Source organism: Phodopus roborovskii, unplaced genomic scaffold (genome assembly GCF_943737965.1).
Source record: "Phodopus roborovskii unplaced genomic scaffold, PHOROB, whole genome shotgun sequence".
Lineage (NCBI taxonomy): Eukaryota > Metazoa > Chordata > Mammalia > Rodentia > Cricetidae > Phodopus > Phodopus roborovskii.
Window position 1 is genome coordinate 8261365 of NW_026126407.1, and position 12572 is coordinate 8273936.

The 12572-nt window shown below is 41.5% G+C and overlaps 1 protein-coding gene across 1 annotated transcript; it reads right to left on the minus strand.

The window, feature by feature from the left end:
* Window positions 1-3158: 3158 nt before the first annotated feature.
* Window positions 3159-4112, minus strand: LOC127219710 (olfactory receptor 1P1-like). Its single transcript, XM_051181480.1, has one exon. The coding sequence runs from the start codon at window positions 4110-4112 to the stop codon at window positions 3159-3161; it is 954 nt and encodes a 317-aa protein (XP_051037437.1).
* Window positions 4113-12572: the final 8460 nt, after the last annotated feature.

Here is a 12572-nt window from a genome sequence, read left to right on the forward strand (position 1 = left end):
CTAAGCCAGAATCAGTTTCTGGCACCATGGAGCTTCGTGAGAACACAGAGAAGCCCAAGACATGGCACCAGGGTCTCATTTCCTCTATTAATTCATCTTTTGGTGGCTAGGCAAATTCCATAGCTTGACTGTTATAAATAGTGCTATAGTAAGTAGGCATACAGTGGTTTTTTTTTTTTTCACTAATGTTTGTGTCTTTCTCCATCATTTTACTTTCAACCTGACCAAGGTGTTTAATTTAAATATTTGAAGAGTGCTTCTTTTAGTGAGCCTGCTATGGGTGATATTTACATTTAATCAACTCTAGTGATATCTTTTAAATGTCATACTTAGGCCAGACATGCTTAGTGTGGTTGTTGAAATGTTCAAAGTTAAACTTTTGTACTATTGAAAGCTTTGTTTTAACAGCTACAAATATGTTTATAGTTAATAACTTCTGTGCACTAGACAGTTTTATAATTTACTACTTTCAGAAGGAAAATATACTTTTTCCATTCAAGTTGAAAAGTCTTTTTCATCTGATATTGACCTAACTCATCAATATTTTCATCATTAACCCATTCTCCATGACTTCATCTATCAAGATTTTTAAAATTTTAAGACGTGCGACCAGGAAGATTGAGCCCGGTTAGGAATAGAAGACAGGAAAGAGAGAGAGAAAGAGAGAAAGAACATAAAAGAGGGAGCCAATATTGGCTTGAAGATAAAATTGAACACAAAGAAAGATCTAGAAAACTACAAGACTGCCACAAACTAACAATTTGAGCTTCCGTGGAAAGGCTACCATAAATGCCCTTCCCGGATAGTGAGAGGAGAGTGAGATCAACAACTAACTTATCCATGGAGCCCTCAACTAATGCCTGTTGGAAACAGAAGCAAACACCCATACATAAACACTGAGTTGAACTAGAACCCAGATGCAGATGGAGAGGACAAGACCAGGTGGCAGAAACATATAGAAACAGCTTACCTGAACAAGAAGGAGCTAACGGGCCACCAGACTGATAGCTGGGAAGCCAGCATGGGACTGACTCAGGCCCTCCTGAAAATGGGTCTCAGCCAGAAGGGATGAACAGTCTAAAGGATCTCAGACAGTGGAGCCAGGATGTATCCCTGGTGCACAAAAGACCTTGTGAACACATCCCCCATGGAGGGATAACTGCCTTAACCTAGAGACAGGAGAGAAGCCCTAGTCCCTACTTCACATGACCTGTCAGATCTACATGACCCCAACTGGATGGCATTCCCCTACATATGGAATTGAGGTGGGGGGGATGGGAGGGGAGGGTGGTCAGGGTGCATGTGAGAGGGCAGAGAGGGTAAAAGGGAGGGAAGGATGTAGGTAGGTAGGTAGGGAGGGAGGGAGAGGGAACTGGGATCGACATGTAAAATAATAAATTAAATAAAAAAATGCTTTGACTCCAAAAATTTAAGTTCAAGGACAAGTTACTGGGGAAAAGTATTTCTATTTTTGTTTCCACAGAAAATGAAAAGATGTGGATTCCTTCCAGACTAATGTGGTTTGATAAAGCCAGACCGCCTGAAACAAGAGTACCAAGTGATCCTACATTCAAAACAGCTGGACAAAGCAACCTTACAGACTACAGCCAGGATTTCTGCATCATCTTCGAATCCCCCACGACAGCGCCCCTTACCAGCAGGAAGTAGTTTGGAAAGAACGACGCCCAAATTCCCAAATATTGTCTATAAATGTTTGTTTTCAGTTAAATGGACTTGGTTATATAAAATAAATAAATAAATAAAAATAAAAAATTAAGAACATTATTAAACCTTTACTTTTATTTAAAATTTAAAAAATTTAAGTTAATTTATTTGAAATAATGATTTTATATTATTATATAGTTTTTGTAATTATACAAATTCCTGTCTTAAAGGGCTACACAGACTTTTAGAATTATGAACCTTGAAAATGACAGTTCCCCATGGGAAAAATTACAAAAAAGGAGGACAGTCACACATATCTCAAAACTGATGACAGATTCTCAAAACTATTGTCAGACTATATCATCATTGGATGAATTTCACAGAGTGTGCTGACATACACAAAAGTGGTATAGGCCAACCACTCAAAATCCTCTTGAATAGACCAGAGACTTTGCAAACACAAGATATGAATCTGCTGGTAGCAGAACAAAGAACATTGTTTGACTAAAACATTTGAGAGTTGAAGAAGTTTACTCTGACACAAGGACAAATGGTATAGTGAATACATAGACAGTTACCACCTAGTCTTGTATCACCATCGCCAGTGTTGTGCATAACTATGTGCTATACTTTCACACTCAGGCTCAGCAGTGCCTTTACTTACACCAGAGTCAGCACAAACAGGAGAGCAGTGTTTGTAATGACAATGAAACACAAGGCCACAAGAGGGTAGGAATCACTGTAGAAGAGAGGAAAGGAAGAGTGTAAGGACCAGAGATCTAGGGGGACTGCAGCAAAATAATGTCTTCCGGGCAGGGCAGAGAGGTTACACTCATTAACTTCTCAGCTATAGTTGCCTGAACAAGAGGAACATACCAGGTCCCTCTCACAGTTTAGGAGCTACAGGCAGTCATCTGCTGCTGAAGGGGGAAAAGCAGTTTTCTTCATGGACATGCTGTATGCTAGGTTGCCCATTTCACAGTATTCAATCCTACACCCATGTGTCTGTGGGGAAAATGGGTTTGACTCAGTAGGAGAGTACATGTGTGTGGGTGCATACAGGAGATGAAAGGGACATGAATTTGATAGTGAAATGTGGGGGATCATGGGAGAAGCTGGATGGGGGTAGGGGAGGGTTGATAGGATCAAAATGCATTGTGTTCATGGATGATATTCTCCAAATAGTGCATTTTCTTTTGGACAAGTAATGAATTTCAGCTCCAAAATATTGATCCCATAGAAAGAATTTTCTTGTGTTTGTCATTGACTAAATAATCATTCTGGTGAATGAATTATAAAATAAATAAACAAAGAAACAATTCATAACAAATCAAAGAGAATTCATTTTCCTCAAATCTTAGAAACTTGAGGTGAGGAGTCAGTGAGCAGGGCTGTGAGGAAACATGTGTAGGATTCATAAACACTTGAGGTAGAAATTTCTGGAAGGTAATTAGGAGAAGGAATTGAGGACATCTTCAGTATCTCTGTAGAAGTCACTGTCTCCAGGACAAGGAGACTTTGCCCCTGAGAATTCTTACCAGAGCTCCCTTCATGTCTTTGTTCCGTAGGCTGTAAATGAAGGGATTCAGTAGGGGAGTCACCACTGTATACATGACAGCAGCTGCAGTGTCCTCTACCACTGAGTTGGAGGAAGAGGAGGAGGGACACAGATAGGCTCTTATCACTGTTCCAAAGAACAGGGCCACCACAGCAAGGTGGGACCCACATGTGGAAAAGGCCTTGCGCCTCCCTTGGGCAGAAGGGACCCTGAGGATAGCTGACACAATGTGAATATAAGATACAAGGATGAGTAAAAAGGGGATTAATATAACTGCACCTCCCAAGAAGAGAAGCACAAGCTCATTGATCCGGGTTTCAGAGCAAGCAATCTTCATCAGGGGTCCCAGGTCACAGAAGAAGTCTGGAATGACCTTCTTGGAGCAGAAGGAGAGCCTGAATATGAGGAAGGTGTGTGTCATGGCAACAAGATTTGTAAGGGTCCAGCAGGCTGTTACCAAGAGTGAGCAGCGCCTGAAGCTCATGATCATCTGGTAGTGGAGAGGGTGACAAATGGCCACAAATCGGTCATAGGCCATTGTGGCCAGTAGGAAGATATCCATGTCTCCAAAAGTTAAGAAGAAGTAGAGCTGGGCCAGGCATCCTGAATAGGAGATGGTCCTGCTCTGGGAGTAGATGTTCACCAGGGCCTTGGGTACCGTGGTGGAGGTGAAAAGGATGTCAGCACAGGACAGACTGGCGAGGAAGAAGTACATGGGGGTGTGGAGTCGTACATCAGTACCAATGGCCAGGACAATGAGCAGATTCCCAACCACGGTGACCACATACATCCACAGGAAGAGGAGGAAGAGGATGTGCTGCTGCTGTGGCTGCTCTGAGAGTCCCCAGAGGAGGAATTCAAAGGTGCTGGTCTGGTTTCCTCTTACCATGAGTGCAGAGGCCAAGGAGGAATGTCCTGTGGTTGCTTTCTGAGATGTTTCCCTCTAGATGATTATGGAGCACACCCTTCTCTGTGCTCTAGAGAAGAAACACAGTGTTTGCATAGTAACCATCTGGTACATGCACAGAACACTTAATGCAGCCTGCCCAAGATGCTAGTCTAGAAAGTTTTGCAGGATGCAAATGGTGACCATTGAAATATTCTTGGATGCTTTTCTACATTTCATCTGGTGAAGGTATGTTCTACTTTACTATGCTTGAAGAATCCAAGATTTTTTTTTTCACCCACTTTCAATGTTCTATAGTCACTGAATGTCAACCCTGCACCTGGTTCATGGCCAGAGAACTTGTGTTAGTCTCAAGATATGGATCTTAGATCATTTGGATTCAGTCAATGTGCTCCATTTAGGGAGTAATGTTTAAAATTTTATCTAGAATATATAAGCTACAGTTATAACTTGATAAGAAGAAAATAGCTAACTATGAAATATTTGAAGCATTTCCAGCATATACTTTCCTAAGCAATGCATTGAAACCATATGATGAGATGTATTTTTCACTGAGTCTATGTAATTGTTTCCTAGAAGGCACAGCTGCCTGTACCAATGATTTTATATAGAAAATATTTTCTATGGACAACTACAGAACAGAATTGCTCCAAACAGCAAACAAAAAGAAGAGTGAGGGAAACAAGCGCAATGAGATGCCACTTCCCACTCTCTATGTCATCAGGTCAATCAATCCGGTAACATCAACTATATCAGGGATGACAAAATGCTGAGGCCCTATGACCCCATTTGTGGAATGTGGTACAATGAGACCACTATGGAAAACAATTTGACATTCCTCAAAAGGCTCATCATAGGGATGTGTAGCCTAGTTACACCAAGAAATCTAAAATCTTATACATAATTCTTCACATTATTCATTGTAGACAACAAGTGAAAGCTGAAAACAACCCAAATGCCTACCAGTTGGTGATGGGATCCATGGTGAGACAGCAGTGCTGCCCGACTCTAGAGTGCAGATGTCACCAGTGCATGCAAGTTGGTGCTGTTCTGCATCAGAGCTTGAGCTGCATCCTGAGGACTCTCACTTCCAACAAGCTCCAGGTGATGTTGATGCAGGGCAGGGATGGCGTGGTGCCCTCGCCAGTCAGTCCTGGCTGTGCAAAATGAGCTGCTAAAGACTGACATCTGCAGTGGGAATCCTAATTGCCATGTGCAGTGCAAGGATCTGGACTGGGCTCCATTTGAACAAATGGCTCAAAAGGAAAAGTTTGCAGGATATCTAGAGAAATTTGAAAATGGCCAGAGGTAAACAGAATAAAATTGTACTAACTGAATTGGCATTGAAAATTCTTTGAGGACATACAGAAGAAGCTTCTTCTTAGATACAGACTGATTTTTTTAGAGATGCAATACTAAGTAGCTATTTTTTTGTTTTAACATTTAACATGAAAATATGATTTATTATAACCTACAAAGGATATAGGCATCATTACATAGGTGTTCCAGAAGTAGTACCTATTTTGTGAATTGAAAACTTAAGATATGTTTCCCAAATTCAGATTTCAAAGTAAAAAAAAAAATGAGAAAATGAGCTACAGTTACAAAAACTAAAATCGCAAGGTCCAATCCAATAATCATAGAAACCCTGAAGAGGAAAGTAAGTAAAGTGCTGGAAAGCAACTTCTACTAAGACAGAATGGTCCTCCCTTTTAAATATAACCACTTTTCTGATTTTACATGCAGTTTTAAAGATTAAGAAGACATATATTGATACATCCTTGAGTTTTTTTTTTTTTAGTGTCAAATGTATTCCATCATCAAACTCTATTAACATTAGCAAGTGTCTCTGAAGAATCTTCTGAGATATTGTCTGGATTTCTTCATCTGATTTGCCTTGTTTGACTGTTTATCTCCATTTGTTTCTGAGGAACCTGGTGCTCAGAGATCTTGGCTAATGCACACAGTGAAACTTTCCCCAAACTCCAAAATTGGGATCTTTCCTTGGACCATATCAAGTTGACTCTTCCATCTTGGTAAACTCAAATCAAAATATGATTATAATACTATTGTAATTTAATTACTAGACTTTAATCTTAAGTCTAACTTTAAAAAATAATGATCGAACTCTACCCAAGGTCCTCTCCATTATACCATTCCCAGGATAATTCATGACACCCTCTGCATGGTAAGGTTGTTTCTTTCTGATGCCTGTCTAAAAATTTATTATTTCTTTATAATATATTATGTATTTGCTTTCTTTAAAGATTATAATATATTTTCTTTATTTCCCCCTTACCTCCAAAACTTCCAGTACATCCATGGACTCTTAATTAATTTTTCTGTTGTTACATTAATATATTATATAACATATATGTACATACACCTGTGCATATATAATTTATATTCTAAAATTCATAAATACAGCCTGCTTAGTGTGTATAATGTCTTGTAATTATGTTTTCAGGGCTGACCACTTGGTATTAGGTAACCAAAAGGGGAGCTCTTCCCTGAAGAAGACTATTTCTCCTGCTCTCAGCATTCCTTAGTTTCTTGTATTAGTTTTTTGTCTGGGTTGAAGGCTCCTAGGTTTACATGTTTGCACACAAGCACACACACACGCACACACACACACACACACACACATACACACACACACACACACACACACGTACCCATATTAGCATTGCTGTCCATATTCAGCTAGGTTTACTATCATGTTGCTTTCTATTGTCTTGATTAAATTTCTGTTTCTTGTTCACAACTGTGTACTCATCCAGACTGAAAACGCAATACATGCTTGTAACATGCTGTGGTTGAGAGACATACAGCATGCCCCTGGAACATAGGATGCTAATGCACCTCATCTGTATAAAAAGGAATGCACACTCACTGCCAGCAGTAACAGAGAAGGGCAGAGATGGCAAAGGATAAGTGAGTATCTGAACAGCTAAGAGAGACATCAGGGTGTCTGGGATCTGAGAGGACACTGGGACAGAACAGACTACACTGAAAGCCTGGCTGTGCCAGACCTGAGAGTTCAGGAGCAAAAAATGACCACCCTAAACAAGGAAGGGGAACTTTCTGGAAGCTTGAGCCATGTGCCCCCTCCAGTTCCTCCAGCTGAGACTTAAGGAGAAGGAAAAAGAGAACATCAGACCTGAATATAGTGGGTCCCTTTATCTACCCTGAGCCCCAAACTCCTCCATCTTAAATCCTGTCAGAGGCCTTGACCTACTGCAATCCTGTGCTGAACAAGGAGGGTAAGGTCTGTGAGTCACCTCAGTGTCACACAGCGGCTCCTGGGTGTGATCTCTTCCCTCTTTTTTATTCCAAATGGCATGCTGTGGTGTGGTATGCTTTAGACAGACCAATGGCCTTTCAGAGCCCATGTTTGAACCAAAATCACTTCCTCTGTGGCTGCTATTGTTCAGTGACAGGGTCTTTCTCTCCTTGGTGGTCTAACAGTCCCTGCCCTGTGGCTCCTCAGTTGTCTTTCTGAACTAACTCTGTCCAGGTGGTCTCCTAGGGACCTGAAACATATCTTTTCCATAAACAGTCCCATCCCTGCTGTGTGTTCTGTTAGTCAAACGCAACAGTTTTCAATTCCTTAGCCAGAAAGATTGTTTTGCCAACCCAAACCTGGACATCCTGTCTGGACATTGCTGCTACCTTCCTTGTATATAGGAATCTCCTATACCAACCTCTATTCCATTCCTTCATTAAATTCCTATCAGTTCCCAAGACCCTAAAGCCCTTCTGGAAAGAACTGGCTAGTCAGAAATTAAATTTTGTTGCTTCTATTTTAATGCAATAATTTGTCACTAAAATTGGTCATTCCAAGCCAACACCTGCCCCTTTCTCTACCACTGTGATTTTGCAGTACCTGAGCTAATATCAGGAGCAAAGAGATATGTATCATGTGTATGAGTCCAGAAAGCATGAGCATTGGACATACACTGCTATGCTCCTCCATCTGCACTCTGAAACTGGGGTACATCACAGTAAAAATTAACAAAAAAGGCCAGTCCCCCTGACTTCATGAGGAAGGTTTACAGGAGGGACTGTCCACTGGCCAGAGATTTCAGCCTCTCTTCTGTCCACAGTTGTGTACAATGGACCAAGTATAGGCTTGCCTTGATGCAGATGCTAGTTTATAGGATTCTTCTGAGAGGAAGAAACTCCCCAGGTACAGCAATAGCCCTTTGCCCCCTCCTTTCTGAATATATGCTCTAGGGTGAGAGTATGACATAGCAACTCTGAAAGATGCACTCAGGATTTTCTCTGTGTGAAGAGAAAGGTTTCTTTCTCCTGCCTGCCCTCTGCCCACTGGAATGTCTCTACCTTTCTCCATGTTCCTGGTCCTCAAACCCTTCACTGGTCACACCAGCCTTCAGGGCTCCTCCACCTGCTTTCCCTGCAGCCTGTTTTCTGGACCTGTCCACTAAAGTGTTGGCTGCACTGACTTCCATGGGAATCCTGCCTTTGCTTGGAAAGATTTGAAATGTATTCCATCTTTCCTCCCAAGCACTGCACTCACCAAGCACTGTTTTCCACTGTTTGGTGACAATGTCTATCCTCCTCTACTTGCTCTATGGAGATGGGAAGCAAACCCTATTTACATTTTCCCCAGAACCTGGCATTCTACTTCTGTGGTGGTGAACAGGGAACCTTTAAGGATGGTGTCCCCACCAGGCTTTGAGCTTACCATACTGCCTATGTCTGTTTAAGCCACCATCACAATGACCTTGTGGCTCTTCTTCAATCTTCTGTGTTGAACAATGTAGCATGAAAAGTTCCCTGAGACTCTGAGGCTGTTTCCCTTTCAAGTGGAGTCTAACAAGATCACATCCTGAAGCCTTCTTTGGTGGCCGAGGAAGCCATGCACACCCCAAGCAGATTGAGCTCTGTTCCTCAACATCAGGACCCAATAATATTACATGAAGAGTTCCAGCCCTGAGCTATCAGGAAGCTTACCCATCTTACGCATTTATTTCCCAGAAGAGCCAGGGCAAGACTCCATCTCTTGTGGGAAGCTGAATCTTAGCAATTGCATCAGGACCCACACATTCCCTTAGGGGCAATTTCGTGAAAAGGGGAACGATGTGGTCCAGTAGCATTGGACTCATTCCAAGAAAATTGATTAACTCTCTGGTTCTTGGACTGAACTAGAGAAAGCTATCCCATGCAACTATAAATAAAATATCCTTTGGCCTGTGCTGTTTTACACAACCCCTTAAATAAAGCACAAGCTTCTGTTAAAATTGTTTCTTTCTGTGTGTTTCTTGAGATAATAAATATGATGTGTATATGTAAAAATGTATATTTATGGACATATATGTACACATGAAATCATTCTTCCTTCAGTGTGGATTTTTCCTGAGCCTTTGTAAGAAGGTCACTCCAGTAATAGCTTGGTTTTGTAAAGAGGTCACAGAGTAAGACCCCAAGATTGGTGGAAACTTGCCAAGAGACAAAGAGGCCATTTTTTTTCTTATTTATTTATTTATTTATTTATTTTTATTTAATTTTATATAACAAAGTCCAATTAAATGAAAACAAACATTTATACACAACATTTGGGAATTTGGGCGTCGCTCTTTCCAAACTACTTCCTGCTGGTAAGGGGCGCTGTCTTGGGGGATTCGAAGAAGATTCAGATATCCTAGCTGCAGTCTGCAGGGCCGCCTCGTCCAGCCATTTGGAATGTAGGATCAGCTTGTACTCTGTTTCAGGCGGTCTGGCGTGATCAAACCACATTAGTCTGGAAGGAATCCACATCTTTTCATTTTCTGTGGAAACAAAAATAGAAATACTTTTCCCCAGTAACTTGTTCTTCAACTTAAATTTTGGAGTCAAAGCGTTTTTTTTTTTTTTTTTTTTTTTTTTTTAATTTATTATTTTACATGTCGATCCCAGTTCCTTCTCCCTCCCCTCCCCTCCAGCCCTCCCTCCCTCCTTCCCTCCCTTTTGCCCTCTCTGCCCTCTCACATGCACTCTAAACACCCTCCCCTCCCAACCCCCCACCACAATACCATATGTAGGGGAATGCCATCCAGTTGGGGTCATGTAGATCTGACAGGTCCTATGAAGTAGGGACTAGGGCCTCTCTCCTATCTCTAGAATAAGGCAGTTATCCCTCCATGGGGGATATGTTTGCAAAGTCCTTTTGTGCACCAGGGATACATCCTGGCTCCACTGTCTGAGGTCTCTTAGACTGCTCAGACCTTCTGGCTGAGACCCATATTCAGGGGGGGTCCGAGTCAGTCCCCTGTTGGCTTCCCAGCTATCAGTCTAGTGGCCCTTAGCTCCTCCTTGTTCAGGTAAGCTGTCTCTATGTACTTCTACCGCATGGTCTTGTCCTCTCCATCTGCTTCTGGGTTCTAGTTCGACTCAGTGTTTATGCATGGGTGTTTGCTCCTGTTTTCAACAGGCATTAGTTGAGGACTCCATGGAGAAGTTAGTTGTTGATCTCACTCTCCGGGAAGGGCATTTATGATAGCCTTTCCACGGGAGCTGAGATTGTTAGTTGGGAGCAGTCTTGTAGTTCCCTCGACCTTTCTTTGTGTTCAACTTTATCTTCAAACCAATATTGGCTCCCTCTTTTATGTTCTCTCTCTCTGTCTCTGTCTCTCTCTCCAAAGAGGCCATTTTTAAAGGTTCTTATCTCCTATGTCTTGGATAATAGAACAACAAAATAATGATACTAATGTGTCATAACTAAGTAAATATAATGAAGAAAAATATGTGGATGAATGAAGACAGGGGAAGGTGAGGGCAGGAAAGGGAAAGAAAAACAAGACAGAACATTGATCCTTAGGATAGAATTCTACTAGTAAATTTGAAATTTGAAAATGCAATATTGGTGAAATACCATAGCAATTATGTTTTTTACAAATTGTCTATTCATTATAATAGAAAAGTAGCATCTACCAATAAATCTTTCTTTATATGTCACTCTTTCCAAATGATTAGAATTACATTATTACATTTGGACAAATCATGTGTCTTCCTATGTGATGTATTGCAAAGGACAAAAAAGTGGCTTACATTTATTCCTGGCCAGATGTATGGATAAACTGATACAAGATGCTGATATAGGAGATTTCGGGCTTTGTTCCACAACAACAATAATGATGTAACAACACACTGGAAGAAACCACTCCTATGTATGTCTTGCTGTGGAAAGGATGGACTCTCTCCCCAAAGCAGCCTCGTGTCTTCATCTCAATGAACCAGAGGCAGAATCAGGTGGGGATTGGTGTGGTGATTGGGGATGTCACAGGTGAACCACCACACCTGTGAGCAATTGACTGCAGAATTTTCTTCAAAACAGACTGATTCTCTCTAGTAGTGAGCATGGGCCTAAAGACAGCAAAGAAGCTGCAGAGAAACAGAGGCAACTTAAAGACTAGAAATTTCTCAGTGCTACACTCCAGTGCCCAGGTGTCCCATTCCTTACCACAGAGTCCCATGTCCTGTGCAGTTCCCTTCTCTAATCACTACACTACGATGACTAAGCACTGAAATGTGCTGCAAACTTGACCTCACAATGAGATCCAGCCTAGATGTTCAGTTCATTTGTCTCTACAGAGGAATGATCAACCTTCCATGTGTCCTGAGGATTACTGGTTTCCCCTGTGTGCGCCTAGTTGGTCACTTCAACACTGATAGTTCTCAGTGTGTCATTTCCCTGTATTAATTCCCAGGACATCAAGAAGAACCTGCTAATACTGAGATCATTGTTGTCTTCACGGCTAATAAGTGCCACAGCCACCAGACACCCCAGCACTCTGCCTCCTCCTGCACTTTATCATGAGGGACCTCTGATGACTCTTAGAATAATCTGGTCACTGAGCTTGGTGTTACTCTTGATCCAGTCCTTCAAGAAAGAGCTTAACCCTGTTATAACAAGCTTCCAAACAGCCTGATCCCATCTTTCCATTTTAAAAGTTTCATTTCTAACTGTAGAGTTTAATGGCAGAAGCCCAGTCTATAGTCCCAAGAAGCCAGGATTAGTCATCCAGATACCAGTTAAAGACATGACTAATGTGCTAGGTGAGGTAGCACATACTTTTATTCCAAGCACTTGAGCAGGAGAGGCAGGCAGATCTCTGTGAGTTTGAGGCTAGCTTAGTCTGCATACGTTGTTCCAGGACAGTAGAAGACCCTGTCTCAAAACAAATAAACAAGAAATATGGGTTATGGAAAAATTTATCAGTGTGTAGGATGAAAGACAAATAAGGTGACCCAGTGACCCAAAGTTCATTTCAGAGGTACTGATGTGGAATTTTAATTTTAAGAAGAGCAAGAACTGGGGTAGGGAAACAAGAGATTATGTAATTTAGCAATCCTGGTCAAGGTGTGGTCCTGCTCATCATTTGCTAAGCTCTGGTTCTGCATGGTGAGGCAATACATGCTTTATCTGTTAACTGCTGTCAT

Bases quoted from the DNA above. Each gene is read 5' to 3' on its own strand.
- LOC127219710 (XM_051181480.1), bottom strand. From the start codon at position 4,112: ATGGTAAGAGGAAACCAGACCAGCACCTTTGAATTCCTCCTCTGGGGA.